This window comes from Gasterosteus aculeatus, chromosome 10 (genome assembly GCF_964276395.1).
Source record: "Gasterosteus aculeatus chromosome 10, fGasAcu3.hap1.1, whole genome shotgun sequence".
Classification (NCBI taxonomy): Eukaryota; Metazoa; Chordata; class Actinopteri; order Perciformes; family Gasterosteidae; genus Gasterosteus; species Gasterosteus aculeatus.
In genome coordinates, this window is record NC_135697.1 from 18,609,922 (window position 1) to 18,628,978 (window position 19,057).

Below are 19,057 nucleotides of genomic sequence, written 5' to 3' on the forward strand. Positions count from 1 at the left end.
ATTACGTAGTCACGATAACACTTAATTTATTCATACAGCACCTATTCACCATAATAATAATTATAACATAACAATCCCAATAACATTGAAACACTATTATAACTAATGTACTAAAAATCATAATAATAGTGATAATAGAAATATGATACGATAATCGTATAACTAATAATAATAATAATTAGAATGATAATATTGTAATAATTACATTATCATAATAATAATGATTCTAATAATGATATTAATAATATACTTATCATAATAATAATCCTAATCTTAATAATAACCATTATAATAATGAAGCAGATGATTGAAAAGCCAATGCAGTAGAAGACTATGATGAAGCTAGTGCTGATGAAGATGACGAAGAAGAGTCCCCCGTGTGTTGTAGCAGGAAGTGATCCAGACTGAAGACTTCCCCCCAGCCAACAGCAGGTTTCATACTTATGAAGTCTTCTAGGTTCATCTGACACTCTGAGGAGGAAAGGCATGACATCACACAGGGATGTCATCTCACGGGTAACATTACAGTAAACATTATCACACATGGCCTCGGACCTGTGGTTTGTATGGGGGGATAGAGTGGGGGGGGCATTCCCCACGATCCGTCAGACTTCTTCATGTGCGATCGATCCGATGCAAAGTTCAAAAGGAAGCTGTCAGCAGGGATAACTCGCAACATCCTGTTGAAAAACGGACAAAGGTAGTTGTTACCAACACCCTTTTTTTATGATGTCGGCCTGGTTCCCAGCCTTTTCCTGTCTGTTACCGGTGGTGTTCAGGTGTGTGTTACCTGTGGATCTCAGGTGTGTTACCTGTGGTGTTCAAGTCAGTTACCTGTGGATCACAGTTGTGTTTCCTGTAGTGATCAGGTGTGTGTTACCTGTGGCGTTTAGGTGTTGGTTACCTGTGGCGTTTAGGTGTTGGTTACCTGTGGCGTTTAGGTGTTGGTTACCTGTGGCGTTTAGGTGTTGGTTACCTGTGGCGTTTAGGTGTTGGTTACCTGTGGCGTTTAGGTGTTGGTTACCTGTGGCGTTTAGGTGTTGGTTACCTGTGGCGTTTAGGTGTTGGTTACCTGTGGCGTTTAGGTGTGTGTTACCTGTGGCGTTTAGGTGTGTGTTACCTGTGGCGTTTAGGTGTGTGTTACCTGTGGCGTTTAGGTGTGTGTTACCTGTGGTGTTTAGGTGTGTGTTACCTGTGGTGTTTAGGTGTTGGTTACCTGTGGTGTTTAGGTGTGTGTTACCTGTGGTGTTTAGGTGTGTGTTACCTGTGGTGTTTAGGTGTAGGTTACCTGTGGTGTTTAGGTGTTGGTTACCTGTGGTGTTTAGGTGTTGGTTACCTGTGGTATGTAGGTTGAATGGTGCGGTCCGAGCGCAAGGCCTGGGCAGCATACAGTTTAAGGCTGCAGGGAAACGACAGCTCTGTGTCCAGATCATAAACTAGAGAAGAATGACGTCTAACCTGCAGCATCACAACGTGGTAATCCTGAAACACACCGGGACATCATGATGACATCACCACCCAAGCGTGTTCCAGCTCGGCCTGATTACCATCGTGTCCAGTGCTTTACTACTACTACTATAACTGTGCTGTGAGTAGCTAATAATACTGAGTATCAAAGTTCTGTGAGTAGCTAGTACAACTTAATAATGCTGTGTTTAGTAGCACTATGAGATCATAGTAGTAATCAGTAGAACTAGCCAATAGGAACACATTAGTATTCAATAGTACTAAACAATCACAGCAGGTAGTACTACGTAGTGCTCAAGGTGCGTTCACACCAAACGCAATGCACATTTTTCGCAAGAGGATTACGTACAAAGTCTTTGTACAGGCGCGATGACACTGGAGCGATGCAAATCTGCGACTTTGTGTCAAACGGGCGAACGTACCAAACGCAAAAGTTTAAATTTCAACTTTGGCGACAGAATGGCGTACCGGTGCGTCGCGGTAGCCTATCGGTGTTAAAATGCTCCCTCTGTCGTCACTTATGTCCTGTAGATAGCTGCCAAATCACAAAAACATTGAGGATCGATTAATAGTAACGTTAGTTGTATGTCCATAGTACGATACCTCCTCATACCGAACGTTATATTGCAACCAGTCCAGGAAAGACCTCGCATTTTTAACAAACAGCATAGAACATTATGTGCTTTTTTTGCAACATCCCATCACTGTGTAACACGAGTTCCATCACGCTATTTATTAATATTGGATCCCTTATTTTGTTTTACTCAGACGGGCAGTTCGGGTTCAGTTTCCACCTGGAGAAAGGGCTAGCGTGGCTGAGAGAGGTACCTTGAGTTAAAAAGGCACATCTTAATCTACAGCTTCTCCATCACGGTCTCTCCAATTAAAATTCACCAACAACATCTACTCCCTGTTCTCCGGTCGAACTGTCCTATGAGTAATACCAGAAAGTTTGGCGATTCAGGAAAGTCCCCAAAAAAGCTAAAAGAAGGAGAAAATCCCCTTCAGGGTCTATATATGTATAAATAAGGTTAGAACATAGGCATTTTGGATTTATGTGTCGCCTTTTTCCAATCCTAAACCCATAATGGTTATTTGTCCTTAAAAGGTCATATCATGCTCAACAACTGCACTGAATCTAGTATAGTGTAGTGTAGTCAGGATCACTGTATTTCTTAAAACACTGGGTGACTGTGGGTGCTTGGGGAGCACCGTCATCCTCTAATCACAGGATTGGCGGTTCGATCCCAACCCCTGCATGTCCATCTGTCCTTGAGCAGGACACTTGACCCTAACATTGCTCCTGTAGCTGTGACTACAGTGTGTGAATGTTGGTTACTGGTGGGCAGGTGGCTCTGTGTATGGTAGCTGTCATCAGTGTGTGAATGACATGTAGTGTTAAAGCGCTTTGAGTGGTCAGAAGATTAGAAAAGTGCTGTACAGTCCATTTAAGCGCACACTTCTCCTCAATATTTAGTGATATTGCAGGAAGTTTACATGTGGGTGTCTCTTCAAAGAGCTGTTTGGATGTGCTAGAGCACACGGTGTCTTGCCATGGGACAGTTCCCTCAGCAGAGAAGTATGATTTGAAGGCGATGAAATCAAGTCCCGGATCAGAGCCAACAAGCTATCAAACGGGCTAACGGCTAGCATCATGTAGCATTGGAAGCGGCAGGCATCCATTCGCAGTTCTTGTGGCTACGGATGCTATTTAGTACCAAAACTCAACAGTGTTTTTTGCGGTCCGATTGGAGTAGGACTTCCACAACAGGTAGAGAATCACTATGTCTTCCATAGTCGATGCGGAGGAAAACAATTGTGGAAAATGTAACTGTTTCAGGGTGATAAGCCACGCCACCTCTCCGTCGCATCTAGCACAAATTACGCGATTCATGCAAATTCACAAGAAATGCTCCTCAAGAGTCTGCGGTGTGTTTGGTGTGAACACACCATTAGCAATCACAGCAAAATAGTACTCAATAGTTCTAACCAATCACAGCAGCGTGCCACAAGCCCATTCTAGCCACCTTTTGAACAGTCTATGACATCACAGTTATTATCAATCACAGTGACATCACAGACCCAGATAACTGGCTGCTCTCCATGTCCAGACCTCTGCTTCCACAAAGGAACCTGAAGGAGAACAAACATCAGATTTAGAACCACACCTGGATTCTTTAAGAACAGGTGTCATGGAAAATGTGGCATGCGAGAATAAACGTGTTTAAATGCTTTCTTGTGTGTTATCACCTTCCGGTTCTCATTTGAGATGAAAACCACAAACAATTCTTCCAGCGGTGCGGTTCTTTCTGATCGGACAAATTCACAGAGTTTCCAAACATTTTCTTCACTGCAGATCAAGAAAAATTAAATTAACCAACTGCGAATACAGTACTCACCAGTAACATCTCATGTAGTACTAGTAGTACATGAAATGTTACTTCCAGCGGTAGTGCTAGTAAGTACTGCTAATACAGTGGTTCTTAACCTGGGTTCGATTGAACCCCAGGGGTTGAAATCGGGTCGAAATGAGGTCTGAACGTCTAAGACCTAATTTCAACATCTTTTCAACCGGCGAAAAGGTGGATGAAACCGCAACGGGCCAAACAACGTCAATTTGCTGATGATTTGTTCAACTTTCTACTTTTATCCAAAGCGACTTCCATGGGTTAAAAATGTAATGTCTTACACAACAACCCCAAACACAGAGTTCTAAACTAACTTGTCCATGTTGCTTCTGCACTTAATTCCATTGTTTATTTTCCCTGAAATATATATATATTTGTATTCTGTTTTTATATAAGAAAGGTGTTATCTATTGTTCATTAATAAATAAATGTAGCCAAGTGGTTCTGGTGCGCCTATACTTCGTGTCAATAACAAACCAACAACCCGGAGCTCCAGTTCTGCGCCAAACCGGCCGCAACTTTATTTTGCATGTTTGAACACCACCTCAACTTCCTGTCCTTCCGTCTCCCCTTCACAACAAAAGCCCCCACACCGGAACACCTGTGCAACAATAGCTTACACAAACATTAATAAAAGAACGGTTGTCCTTGTTAAAAGGGCTGTTAACATGAGCTTACAAGTGTAAGCTCCCAGCGAGCAATTTATCCGTTGAAAGACGTCTATGGCCGACGTTGAAAAGACGTTGCAAATTGGTTTCTAAGTGAAAGACGTCTACGTTTAGACCAGTGATTTTTAATGTCGGTCGTAAACTTACAAATGTAGACATAGTAGAGTCCTGATCAGTGACATCTCATGTTGCCCTACAGAGTTCTTACTACTAACGGCTCTTGTACTGGTACAGAGTACTGCCCAGGGAAGCTCTTTTAGTGGTGTATAATACTTACCAGTACTACAGAGTACTCCCGAGTAACAGCTCTTATAGAACTACAGAGTACTCACCAGTAACAGCTGGTATAAACACAGTCTTCGCGGCTCGGTGTGATTCTGTCTTCACGTTCCATGTTGTGGTGTCACACTGAAAACATTCCGTCGGAACATTAGGACGTGACGTTCCACCTGGTAGCGGCATACATAGATATTATATAACATCTATGTATGTATTATATAATATCTATGGCGGCACTCGTGTTTTCAGACAGTACACATTTAAAACATCAACGATTGAATATGGAGAAAAAAACATAAAATAAGACGTGTATTCATCTATTAATGGAATTTAAAATGTGGCCAAAAAGCAATTTTGACAAAAAGAAAGGCGTAAAAATAATTAAATTACCTCATTTTATGAGAAAAGAGTTTAATGTTTAAATCAGGATAAAACGCGTTAAATAAATACGTTCAGTTGTACATCAATTTTTAACGTTGTCATGGTGACATGTTGCAGCAAAGTACTGTCCCTTCATATTTACACCATTTAAAGCCCACATCCAATATATGTATATATAGAATATTCGTTGACAGCCCTACTGCAGATTCGATAGATTATAGCCTAGTTTATGCTTCGCAGCGACGCAAGGACACGCAGACGCAAGAGCCCCTTGCGTGTCCCTTGTCCCACCTGAAGTCCCTCACCGACCCCCTCCTGGACCCCCTGCAGTTCGCCTACAGAGCACACAGGTCTGTGGACGATGCTGTCAACATGGTCCTCCACTACATCCTCCAGCATCTGGACTCCCCAGGAACCTACACCAGGATCCTGTTTGTGGACTTCAGCTCTGCTTTCAACACCATCATCCCGTCTCTGCTGCAGGACAAACTCTCCCAGCTGCACCGCCCGACTCCACCTGCAAGTGGATCACAGACTTCCTGTCTGACAGGAAGCAGCACGTGAAGCTGGGGAAACATGTCTCAGCCTCTCGGACCATCAGCACCGGTTCCCCCCAAGGCTGCGTTCTTTCCCCTCTGCTCTTCTCCCTGTACACCAACAGCTGCACCTCCAGTCACCAGTCCGTCAAGCTCCTGAAGTTTGCGGATGACACCACCCTCATTGGACTGATCTCTGGTGGGGACGAGTCCGCCTACAGGTGGAGTCTGACCATCTGGTGTCGTGGTGCAGCCAGAACAACCTGGAGCTCAACGCTCTAAAGACAGTGGAGATGGTTGTGGATTTCCGGAGGAACAGAGCCCCACCCTCCCCCATCACCCTGTGTGACTCCCCCGTCACTATTGTGGACTCCTTCCGTTTCCTGGGCTTCATCATCACCCAGGACCTCAAGTGGGAGCTGAACATCAGCCTTTGCTCCTCCATCATCGTCTGGTACGCTGCAGCCACAGCCAAGGACACGGGCAGGCTGCAGCGTGTCCTCCGATCTGCAGAGAGGGTAAATCGTAAACTGATTGTGTCCCTTCCATCATGCAGGAGGTTGAGGTCCATCAGGACTAAGATCCCCCGGCCGTACGAACAGTTTCTTCCTGTTACATTACACCGGTCACTTTCACTTGTCACTTTCTGTTCGCTGGAGCACAATATTTTTATTTTTAATTTTTAAATATTTTTAACTTTTATTCCTTTATTTTTAAACCTATAGCCGTACAGCGCATCCGGAAAGTATTCACAGCGCTTCACTTTTTCCACATTTTGTTATGTTACATCCTTATTCCAAAATGGATATTCATTATTTTCCTCAACATTCTACACACAACAACCCATAATGACAAAGTGAAAACTGTTTTTTGCCAATTTTTGCAAATCTGTTAAAAATAAAGAACGAAAACACAACATGTACATAAGTATTCACAGCCTTTGCCGTGACACTCAAAATTTAGCTCAGGTGCTTCCTGTTTCCACTGATCATCCTTGAGATGTTTCTACAACTTAATTGGAGTCCACTTGTGCTAAATTCAGTTGATTCCAAGGAATTATCTGTAGGCCCCGAGACAGAATTGTATCGAGGCACAGATCTGGCGAAGGGTACAGAAAGATTTCTGCAGCATTGAAAGTCCCAATGAGCACAGGGCCCCATCATCCGGAAATGGAAGAAGTTTGGAACCACTGGCAAAGTGAAGCTTTCTGAACCAGTGAAGCTTTCCAGCCAATTGTATCGGAAAAAGGTTCATTCATTCAATGCATCGCAAACTCTATGATGACCTCTTCTGTTGAAAATTTGTATATATAACTTGTACCAGTATATTTTGGCCCAATCTCTGATTATGAAAAGTTGAACCAATAAATCATCGAATAAATACATGTATTCCTATTTGAATAAAACTATTGTGTCCTTGTTTGTGTATTTCAATTCTCTGTACATTGGGAAGAGGTGGAACAAACACTTATCTATGTCTTTCTGCACCTTTGTGCATGTATGTCTGTGATCATACTAGCAGAATAATTAATAGAAGAATATATATTATATATATATATATATATATATATATATTTAATATGCAATATATATTTTATATATGTAAGCAATATAATTTAAAATACCAGCACGTGCTTCCTACTGCATGTGCAGTTCATGGCAGTCACAGGGACTTATGTGAATTGTTTGAATGTGGAATGTGGGAAGTGATTGACAGAGGAAAGGGCAGTGGGGCAGTGATTGTGCTTTTGGACAATGACAGGATATTGAGGCGCTTGTGGACACATGGGATGGGGCATGACATTATTATTGATTTTATTGAGAAACACAATTTTCTCCACAGTATTGGGGTTGAGTCGGTTTCTTTTTGTAGATACTATTTCTCCCACCGCTCACGCGGCACGATGAGGCAGGAATGCTCATAAGATTACGTGCTAATACAAATAGATGTGGGTACATGTTTGTGTTTGACCCACTATTTTAGCAGGTCTTCACTCCGATGAATGTTTGATTCAGCCAAATATCTGGTGGTCTCCACTCTACTACTACTACTACAACTACTACTACTACAACTACTACAACTACTACTACTACTACTACTACAACAACTACAACTACTACAACTACAACTATTACGACTACTACTACTACAACTACAACTACTACGACTACTACTACTACAACTACTACAACTACAACTACTACAACTACTACTACAACTACTACTACAACTACAACTACTACAACTACTACTACTACTACGACTACAACTACTACAACTACTACTACTACAACTACTACTACAACTACAACTACAACTACTACGACTACTACTACTACAACTACTACAACTACAACTACTACAACTACTACTACAACTACTACTACAACTACAACTACTACAACTACTACTACTACTACGACTACTACTACTACAACTACAACTACTACAACTACTACTACGACTACTACGACTACTACAACTACAACTACTACAACTACTACAACTACAACTACTACTACAACTACAACTACTACAACTACTACTACGACTACTACTACTACAACTACAACTACAACTACTACAACTACTACTACTACTACTACTACTACTACAACAACACTGACTTTGACTGTAACAAACCAACAAGACCGAACCCTGTTTCCAGCCCATTGAATCAAATCGAAGCGGTCACGTGACTGTGCGCCAGAGCGAAGCTTCGGACGTCACTGATCACGTGATCAGCAGCGAACGAACCGAGCACCGATACGTTTGCTTCGCTTTGCACTGGTTCACATTTCGACACAAGCTTCGAAGCAGGAGGGTCGGAGGAAACAACACTAGGAACCACCAGGACTCTTCCTAGAGTCGGCCGCCCAGCCAGACTGAGCCATCGGGGGAGAAGGGCCTTAGTCAGGGTGGTGACCAGGAACCCGATGGTCACTCTGACAGAGCTCCAGCGTTGTTCTATGAAGAGAGGAGAACCTTCCAGAAGGACAACCATCTCTGCAGCACTCCACAAATCAGGCCTGTTTGGTAGAGAGGCCAGACGGAAGCCACTCCTCAGTAAAAAGCACATGACAGCCCGCCTGAAGGACTCTCAGACCTTGAGAAACAACATTCTCTGGTCTGATGAAACAAAGATTGAACTCTTTGGCCTGAATGCCAAGCGTCATGTCTGGAGGAAACCAGGCACTGCTCATCGCCTGGCCAATACCATCCCTACAGAGAAGCATGGTGGTGGCAGCATCTTGTGGGGATGTTTTTCAGCGGGAGGAACTGGGAGACTAGTCAGGATTGAGGGAAAGATGAATGCAGCAATGTACAGAGACATCCTGGATGAAAACATGCTCCAAAGCCCTCTGGACCTCAGACTGAAGCGACGGTTCATCTTCCAACAGGACAACGACCCGAAGCACACAGCCAAGATAACAAAGGAGCGGCTTTGGCACAACTCTGTGAATGTCCTTGAGTGGCCCAGTCAGAGCCCTGACTTGAACCCCATTGAACATCTCTGGAGAGATCTGAAAATGGCTGTGCATCGACGCTCCCCATCCAACCTGATGGAACTTGAGAGGTTCTGCAATGAAGAATGGGAGAACCTGCCCAGAAACAGGTGTGCCACGCTTGTGGAATCATCCCCAAGAAGACTTGAGGCTGTAATCGCTGCCAAAGGTGCTTCAACAAAGTATTGAGCAAAGGCTGTGAATACTTATGTACATGTGATGGTTTCGTTCTTTTTTTTTTAACAGATTTGCAAAAAAGTTTTCACTTTGTCATTATGGGTTGTTGTGTGTAGAATGTTGAGGAAAATAATGAATTTAATCCATTTTGGAATAAGGCTGTAGCATAACAAAATGTGGAACATGTGAAGCGCTGTGAATACTTTCTGGATGCACTGTATATTGCTAACCCATAGCATTATATTTTATTTTATTCCTCGTGCACTGTCTTGTCGTCCATTGTCGTACTGTCTGCTGTTATGCACCAACCGACAAGTCAAATTCCTTGTATGTCTGACATATGTCAATAAATGTTTCCTGATTCCTGATTATAATCTTCCGGACCTTTACTTCTAGAAATTCTCTCGAACTGGACCTCTTCACATTTTTAGTTGAAGACCCCTGGTTTAGGGTGAGGAGGGGGAGATTGGGAGTTTCAGAAATAAAGCAGAATCTGTTAATAAGTGGACATCATTGTTCAAATGCCCAAGCTAAGCAGTCACATCGGCACAGGAAAAACTCCTGAGAAAATGATAAACCCTTCGATGGCCAAACAAGGGAAGAAACCCTCTCCCGGTGGACAGACAATGGATGTCACGTGTACAAATGCATAAAGGACACCTAGACGAGAATTCCGTCAACTGGATTTATTTTATTAATTCACCAACTAGTCTCCTGCCTCTCTAACAGCCCTCTCCCCCAAACTCCTGATGTGCTCCGGATAAATCAGCAACCAATTGACTCCAGTCACTCACTGCAGTCTAGTTAACGGGGGTGCGTCGTTACAATAATTTATCTGGATATTATATATATTTAGCATTTAAAATTGATTTCTTCTTCAGTTATATTTGAGTTTGATATTTCTCAAAGCATCACACACAAACTAGTTCTGATGAAAATGGAAATAAGACATAATTGTCCTTTATATAGAAACGGCTAAACTTGGGTTGTAGAATTGATTTTTTTTCTTTAACATCCTTATACACTTCAAATAAGTTAGTAAAACAGATTTGAGGAGTAAACAACTATACAAACCACAAAGAGAAATTAAAAAGAACATTCATTTATTGACAAGTAGAAGAATCACCATGGTAACAAGCAGCTGCTGATGAAAGTTTGTTTCATTAAAGGTCAAAGGTCTTGGGTCTCTAGGTGAAGAGGCGGATAGTGCCGTCAGCACCAGAGGAGAAGATCCAGGGCTGAGTGGGGTGAAAGGTCACATCCAGCACCCCAAGGTCATGAGTGATCACATGGCCTCGGAGAACCTTCACCGGGACGATCAATGGGTTTTGTAGCAGGTCACTGGGGGGGGAACAGAGAGTGAGAGTATCACTGTGGTGTGTATCACTGTGTGTATCACTGAGTGTGTATCTCGAGAGTGAAGCCTGCCGCGTGTTTCTGCGTCTTTACGTGTCGACGCACTGGTTTCACTTCCTGGTTGTAAAGTCCTGCGTGTGTTGCAGAGATTACATTACATTACATTACAGGTCATTTAGCAGACTCTGTTATCCAAAGCGACTTACATTACACCTTAAACCCACGGCTTTTTCACATTTTTGCCTGGGGAGCAATTAGGGGTTAGGCGTCTTGCTCAGGGACACTTCGACATGGAACATGGGGCAGCCTGGACTCGAACCACCAACGTTGTGCTTCCCAGCACACCTTCTCTAACCCCTGCGCCACGACGACCACTATTATTGATCACAGACTTTATTGCCCCGTTCATCCACACTGCTGCTTTTCATCACGAACACATTTGTCCCGTATTTTCCTCCACGACTTTGTCCCCTGGTTTGTGGAGATCTCCCTCCATGAATCAGAGGCCATCCGGCGTCCTCATAGTCCGCCAATGACGGCTTGTACAAGCGCTCATATTTACGCATTTCTTCCCACAAAAGCTCTTCAATCTGATCCGTTCTCTCGTAAACGTTCTTCCTTTTAATAACGGCCGTATTGTGCTGTGAAAACGGAGACGTGAGACTCCGTAAAGGACGTAGTCAGCAGACCAATCACAGCCTGGTGCTGCAGGAGGCTGCGTCGCTTTACACGCTAGTCTAGAAAAATGGGTCGACGCACGCAAGGAGGTGAAAAGACACGCAAGGGACACGCAAGGGGCACGTCTGCGTCGCTCTGAAAACGCAGAAGCATAAACTAGGCTTTACCTGTAAACAGTCCCATGGCAGACAATGACAGACCCATCATCGGACGCCGAGGCAAACAGCGGATAGAGTCGATGATAGGCCACACCCCTCACAGCCTTCTTGTGGTGTCTGCAGACAGAAAGGGATCAATATACACACACACACACACACTCACTCACTCACTCACTCACTCACAACATACCGTAACATCTTGTAAGGTTTGGTTGAGAGGTCAAGGTCAAACCAGCTCAGCCTGCAGTCATAACTCCCACAGATCACATGATCACCTGCGAGCACACACACACACACACGATTACTGTTTCAAATAATAGTTTAATACAGTGTGTTACTGTTGGATTGTTCTGCCATGTTGTGCTCAGGTGTATAAGTGTCTTTCTACCTCCAGGGTGGACGGCCATGCTGGAGATCCACTTGGAGTTGGCCTGCAGTTTTTTGGTCATTTCCTGTTTGACCAGGTTGTAGATCCGGACAGAGCGCTGCGTCCCCACAAAGAAGTAGGGCCTGACTGGGTGGAAGGATACGCACTGAACCAGACCTTTGCTCTTCCTGAAGGGGTTCTGACTGCGCCTCCGGCTCACCTGGTGAATGAACACCTGCAGGTGGCTTGAGTGATCGGGCATCACCGAGGCCAGGTAATCTCCTTTAGCATGCCACGTCACCTGGTGCACAGCCTGAGCGGGGACAACGTTCAATTAGTCCAGGTATTGATCATATTGATCTTTGATCAAGCCAACAAAGCGCATTCTCACTTTGGGGTGTTGAATCTTGATGCGGATCCCTTGGCTAAGCTCCTCCCCTTCCAGATTAATCCATTTCACAGGACCTTCCTCCTCTGCGGACTCCGCCTCCCACTGATCCGAGAGTAGTTGCTCTGTTGACAAGAGAACCTGTCTGTCTGCCAGAGAGGGAGACAGGATCAAGACCACCGAGTCCCTGAATCAGAAAGAGATATCAATGAAGACAAGCCTAAACATACATTTAGTGTGACTGTAAGGGACAGAGAGAGACAGACATCAAGGAGGACACACAGATCCTTACTGAGCGACAGCCAGCAGAGAGACCAGCGGGTTTGGGTTCCAGGCGATGCTCTTCACAGCTCCGCCCACCTGGACTGTCCTCATACAGCGAGACGAACACACTTCCCAGAACCTGACGGAACCATCATCACTGCCTGAAAGTACACACAGTACTTATACAGAGTACTTCTATACAAACACACAGTACTCGTTCACACAACGTCACTTAAACACACATACAGAGTACAAAGAGAAGCACTAGTTCATGACGATGTTACCTGAGGCGAGCCATTGTCCTGATGGAGACACACTAATGGAGCGAACCAGACCGCTGTGACCCCGATACACCTGAACACAAACACAGAGTCACTGGGCACTCGCATGTCTGCTGGATGTGTGGGTGAAGTGCATGTGTGTAGATGTGTGTGTGTGTGTACCAGTGACTGTGTGGTTGGAAACGGCTGGAGATCTTTTGGTTTCGGGAGTTTGGGGATCAAGTCGTCTGGATTCACATTGACCTGCAGGGAGACATGTTATTGGTCAAATGGTCTTCTTAGCAGGACTGTGCGGAGTTCTGATTGGCTGAGTATTCTGGGTACCCTCATCTTCCTCTGCCGGGGACACAGGTAAAGGTCGAGGCAGCGCTCAAACCTCTCGTGGAGGAAACGAGGAAAGGACGGAACCTGACGGAGGCTGGAGAACTTTCTGGGGACAAACGGCAGCTTCCTGTCTGAGACGTCCTGTTGCTCCCACAAAGCACGCTGCAGAGAGACGGGCGGTGAGGAAGGCAGAGAGGAGGACAGACAAACAGAGCGTAAGTCCAACTGTCCGTCTACCTGTCTTTCCACAGGCCAATTAAAGCTATTTTACCTCCTCGTCCGTGAACAGGTATTCCGGCGGGGGGTTGTAGGACTCCTGATGACCAGGTAGAGGGATTTTAGGGGCGGGCAGGTGCATCTTGTGATTGGCCAGAATAGAAGAGTCCTCATTGGCCCACAGGTCGTAGTAACTCCCCCTGCTGGCGTCCTCCGTGCGCCGGGGTTTGATCCAGCCCATCTTGATGGCGTGGACCAGCTTGGAGACCTTCTCCTTCTCAATGAGGGATGGGATGAAGCTGCGCTTATCTGCTGGTCGGTTGGTGACCGGGTGGATCATCAGGTCCTCACTGAAGAACTCCACCTGAGGCTGGGGCAACAGATGTGTTTGGGTTAGTGTCATTTAGCGGGCTCACACCGATATGGTTCCTCTCCATGTTATTAGTCTGGTATCTCTGAACAGGATGTGACGACGGATATACTGATTTAAAGCTCCTACATAACATTTAAGTCAGACACCTCCTGTCTAAGTGATGCAGAAACATGCATGCATGAGTTACTTCGAGCCAAGATTACTTTATTATCAGGCTGCTCTAATACGTCTAATAAGAGTCACGTAAAAGATGAACATCAGTGATCCATGGATCATGGTTCTGTCTGGACCCTGTTGCTGCGATCACCATTAAGTAACATCACCTGCTTCGCTTCTTTCCTAAAGTCTTTGTGCTTCCCTGTGGATGGTGGTTGTCCCTGCACTGATCCTGCCTTACTACTTGCCATATTTAAATCATTTTGTTGTATGAATAGATTGTATTGTACATCTTTTACGTGGTTCATTCTGTACACATGACAGCCTGTAGAGTTTTTCCTGTGCCGACGTTTCGGGACAGAGGATGTCGCATGTGTAAATGTATGACTGTAAAGCCCTTTGAGGCAAATTTGTTATTTGCTATTTTTGGACTACACAAAATAAAATGAATTGAATATTATTAGAATATTAACCCATCAACTGAGCTCCGATTGGTCATTAGGCGGCGCTTTAATACATCAGTTACCATGGCGATCTACCAGGTAAGAAGTGAACACTACATGAACCTGGTTCAATGTGTGGTGGGGCTTTACCTGTGTCACCTGAACATACCTGGTACTCGTTGAAGTTCACATCGCCAAACTGTCCCCTCTGCAGACGTTTCACCAGCTCCACCTGCTCATCTGACAGCACGATGTCACTTCCTGTCTGCTTGTCGTGGACCGTTCTCCTGCACAAAAACTGCCGTTAGCGTCGTCAGAATTCCTTATTCCAACCAGGCCGGCATTGTGCTAAAAATGTCACCAGTAATTAGGGTCCTCCATTTTGTCCAAGAACTCATCGAGCTCGTCCTTGTTCCTGATTGGTTTGTAGATCTTCTTCCCATCCAGGTTGTAGCCAATGTGAGGGAAGTCCTTGTACCACTCCATAGGGATGTTCCCCACTGTGTTCCTGATGTCCTGCAGAACCACCAGAATATCACATACAAAATCCCAACAGAACTAACGGCATGGCCAAAATGAACATCAATGCTGTCAGGAGTTCTGGCCTTCACAATAAGATATCCCGATTAAACACCTCCAAATGGTGCACAAAAAAGCTCTTAGAACATCGCCTTAGTGTCTTACTACTTTCTCTCATCAAAGTAACATTTCTGTAGTAATTAGACATGTAAACAATTATATTTATTCATGAAATTTTACACGTAGATTCTTTAACATGGATGAATTAACTAGGGCTTCAACAACGAATCGTTAAAATCGATAAAGCCTATTATTAATTATTATTGTTGTGTTGTGCGATTATTACGTCACTCAATGAGATGCGCGCGAAGCAAAAATGAAAGCCGCGCTGACGTAGAGGAAAGGGCAGCCTGCAGCGCCGGCAGTTCTTGTGAGTCACGTGACGTCTGTTCGACCTTGGGTCGTCCAAAGTGTGCGAGCATTTCACACTAAAACTAAGAAAGTGTGTCAATGGCAAACTTTGCAAAGTCAACGTAACACGGCACGGGATCACCACGTTGTCCTGCTTTGACGTGAGGAACATAAGGAGCCTCCAGCTGATCAGGCTAGCGTTAGCTCGCAAATAACAGCAGTTAGCAAGACTAAAGACATGTTTTTACTCACCCACCTTTTTCAGAACATTCATTTTTCAATCTGTTGTCTTGTATATATTTTTCGTGCTTTGTCCCATATCTGTTATTGTTGACATACATGTGTGTGTTGTACTTTTTAATGCTGTCATGTACGGTAGTCTAGTGCACATACTGTGGGTTATACGGTAGTTGATGTTACGCCTGTAAAGGGAAACACGGTGATCCATTAAACCAGCGCGGCGAACTAAGAAGCCTCTACTGCATTTATCTACAAATGCCATTTTAAATTCATCTCATAGCACTGGGTTGTTTTTTGGCTGCTGTACTTACATGTGGTGTATACATTTACTTAACTTGCACTACAATGATGGTAATAATTTAATGAATAAGCTTCAAGTGAACATGAGGGTGTGTTTGTGAGTGTTGTAGAGAACAGGTTCTGACGTTAAAACAAATCCTGTTAAAATGTTCTGGTTTGTATTTTACTTTATTTTTTTATGAATTATAATGTTCAAGGAGCAACGTGTACTTCCTGAAGCATTTTTGCAATGTGAATTTGCAGTTCGGTTTTTTCATAAAGGCTTTGTGCCACAAATGTCCAGTTTGGGGCAATGTCAGCTTTCGCCATTGATTTAGACCGACCGACTCACACGCTAAATAAAAGCAGAATTATAAACACTTCTCACCTCCTCATCTGAAGAGTCCTGTTTGTACTCATCTTCCTGCGCTGCTCCCTCCTGCAGGTAGAACAGAACACAGGTGAAGTTCCAGGGAATGGTGACGAAAACAGGTACGTCTCAACCAGACAAAGCTGTCTCTCTCCACACACACGCACCTTTACCTGCGGAGTCTGCTCTGGCTCCACCTTCTGATCTTCGTCATCATCATCGTCATCATCATCATCAGCACTGTCACTCAGAGAATCTTCCAGTCCCGAGAAGACGCTGTCCTCGCTGTCCGTCACATCTTCTTCTTCCTCCTCCTTCTCTGTACACTTGAAGTTGAAGACCTGAAGAATAAAACAGAAACCACGGTTCACTGGTTAGACTCTGGATACCTCCTATAAAAACGACCCCTACTCCAGATGCTTCTTCCCAAACTACTCCAGATGCTTCTTCCCAAACTACTCCAGATGCCAACTACTCCAGATGCTTCTTCCCCAACTACTCCAGATGCTTCTTCCCAAACTACTCCAGATGCTTCTTCCCAAACTACTCCAGATGCTTCTTCCCAAACTACATTAACGTTAGATACCGTACTCGATATAGAAGTGTTTGTTTCAATCTCATCACATTTTCACACAAAGACTTTTAAACTCGAGCTGGTCTCCGTACGACTGACTCTTCGCAAATAGAAACATAATAAATCCTTAAATTAGTGAACTACTCATTTATCTCCACACAGTAAACTAACCCAGCTCTTTCCTCCTGCTGTTAGCATGCTAACAGCTAGCATCCAGCTCCTTCCAGTCCTCCTGCTTGTGTGTCTCTGTTTGTCTATGCGTCAATCTCACCTCGTCTGGCTCCGCGTCCTCCTCCTCTTTACTTCTCTTCTTCACAGTTTTCTCGGAGACTTTCTTCATCTCCTCTTTCTGTTCGCTGCTCCGCATGCTGCTGCTGCTCTCCTCCATGGTACAGCACGTGGGAGCATACGGGGTCTACTCAACGCGTCATCGAGAAGTACGACGTGACGTCATCAAGGATACAAATAACACACACAACAGAAGTCATTGAAACGGGTCATCCTTAGAGTGGATAAGTACTTTTTTTTATTACCAAAGAGTTGCACAAACTTATTACACAACATTGGGACAACATTGGGACTGGGATGACAATAGATAAAATACCAGAAAAGAAAAAGGATATAAAGAGAATAGAAAAGAAAAGAGCAGGAAACTAAAGAGAAGTACTGTAGCAGTGTGTCAAAAGCTGTGTCTTGCAGCCTAAGTCGCTAGGCAGCATTAAGGACGCATTCCTCGACCGCATACGTCACTTCCGCTGCGACTCGGTTGCACTCGCCTCTCTCAATCCATCGGCTCCTCCGAACGCGGTCGAGGGACGCAGCCCTCCAGGAGAACGCATCTGATCTGTCCTTTGCGGCCCAGCATATCCCAGCATGCAGTGCGGTCCGACGATGATTTCGTTTATTGAGGACGGAGGCAGGTGATCGTGGGGAGAGTTCACTTTAATGTCTTAACTTTCACACTTTAGGGGCTAACTAATATCTTACTGAGGCTGAGACGGTTTTATATATAGTTTTAGCTTCATATTATGCACAGAAATGGATCAAAGTGAGCTCAGGTAGACAAGTTATGAACCTGAAATATTACTTTCAGGATCAGGATCAGGAAACATTTATTACCATAATATGCCAAACATACAAGGAATTTGTCTTGGCGGTTGGTGTGTGACAGTAGACAATGTGACAATAGACAAGACAGAAGTGCACAAGTAATAAAATAAAGTAAAATGAAATGCTAATGCAATTGGGTTAGTAAATAAGACTATGGGTTAGTAAAAAACAAGGGAATAAAGTTAAATATTTTAAATATTAAAAAAGTAAAAAATATTAGATAGAAATATTAAGCATAAAGTGCACTTAACGAACAAAGTGACGAGTGACGAGAAAGTGATGAATTACAGTTAAAGTGGCATGTGCAGTATTAAGGGGAGTGACCGGTGGAATGTTATAGTCAGTCAGTGGGGGACCGGCTCTGTTGATGAGCCCGACTGCCGACGGGAAGAAACTGTTGGTATGGCGGGAGGTCTTAGTCCTGATGGACCTCAGCCTCCTCCCAGATGGAAGGGGCACAAACAGGTTTTGTCCGGGGTGAGAGGGGTCGGCCACCATCTTTTTAGCTGCTTCAGAGACCTGGAAGCGAACAAGTCCTGCAGGGACGGCCGGTTGCAGCCGATCAGCCTCTCTGCAGAGCGGATGACACGCTGCAGCCTGCCCTTGTCCTTGGCTGTGGCTGCAGCGTACCAGACGCTGATGGAGGAGCAGAGGATGGACTCCATGATGGCCGTGTAGAAGTGGACCATCATCGTCTTTGGCAGGTTGAATTTCTTCAGCTGCCTCAGGAAGAACAACCTCTGCTGAGCCTTCTTGGTGATGGAGCTGATGTTCAGCTCCCACTTGAGGTCCTGGGTGATGATGGAGCCCAGGAAACGGAAGGAATCCACAATAGTGACGGGGGAGTCACACAGGGTGATGGGGGAGGGTGGGGCTCTGTTCCGTTTCTATGTCAGTAACGGTACAGAATAAATACACAATGACACTGAATTTGCTTTGCTCCCTTTGTTTTGTTGTGTGATCATAATCTAACTTTACAGATAGTTGTATTTATGGAGGAAGCATATTTCTGAATTATTCTGAATAAGAACTAAATAAGTGTGTTATCAAGCACTATATCAATAGCTTGAATTAACTAATATAATTAAGAAAACATGAGCCAGTTATATATTTTAACTTTATTTAATC

At 44.3% G+C, this 19,057-nt stretch overlaps 2 protein-coding genes across 3 annotated transcripts; both read right to left on the reverse strand.

Annotated features, from left to right (window-relative positions):
• Positions 1–9: 9 nt before the first annotated feature.
• ntaq1 (N-terminal glutamine amidase 1) lies at positions 10–4,995 on the reverse strand. The gene is made up of 6 exons (XM_040188433.2): positions 4,876–4,995; positions 3,718–3,817; positions 3,550–3,600; positions 1,337–1,482; positions 556–680; positions 10–471 (listed from the first exon to the last, which is right to left on the reverse strand). Exons 1-6 carry the CDS (start codon positions 4,935–4,937, stop codon positions 332–334), a joined length of 624 nt encoding a protein of 207 aa, XP_040044367.1. The 5' UTR covers positions 4,938–4,995; the 3' UTR covers positions 10–331.
• Positions 4,996–10,508: 5,513 nt separating this feature from the next.
• On the reverse strand, positions 10,509–17,722 carry bop1 (BOP1 ribosomal biogenesis factor). Of its 2 annotated transcripts, none has more exons than XM_040189112.2 (15): positions 17,091–17,722; positions 16,413–16,586; positions 16,264–16,314; positions 14,788–14,942; positions 14,596–14,713; positions 13,510–13,824; positions 13,239–13,400; positions 13,077–13,157; positions 12,918–12,987; positions 12,662–12,794; positions 12,373–12,556; positions 12,003–12,294; positions 11,805–11,889; positions 11,624–11,731; positions 10,509–10,763 (listed from the first exon to the last, which is right to left on the reverse strand). In XM_040189112.2, exons 1-15 carry the CDS (start codon positions 17,205–17,207, stop codon positions 10,610–10,612), a joined length of 2,199 nt encoding a protein of 732 aa, XP_040045046.2. In that variant the 5' UTR covers positions 17,208–17,722; the 3' UTR covers positions 10,509–10,609. The 2 variants fall into 2 exon arrangements, with proteins under 2 accessions (XP_040045046.2, XP_077937220.1); XM_078081094.1 differs by having other exon boundaries at positions 16,419–16,586; positions 17,091–17,672.
• Between the last annotated feature and the right edge of the window lie 1,335 nt (positions 17,723–19,057).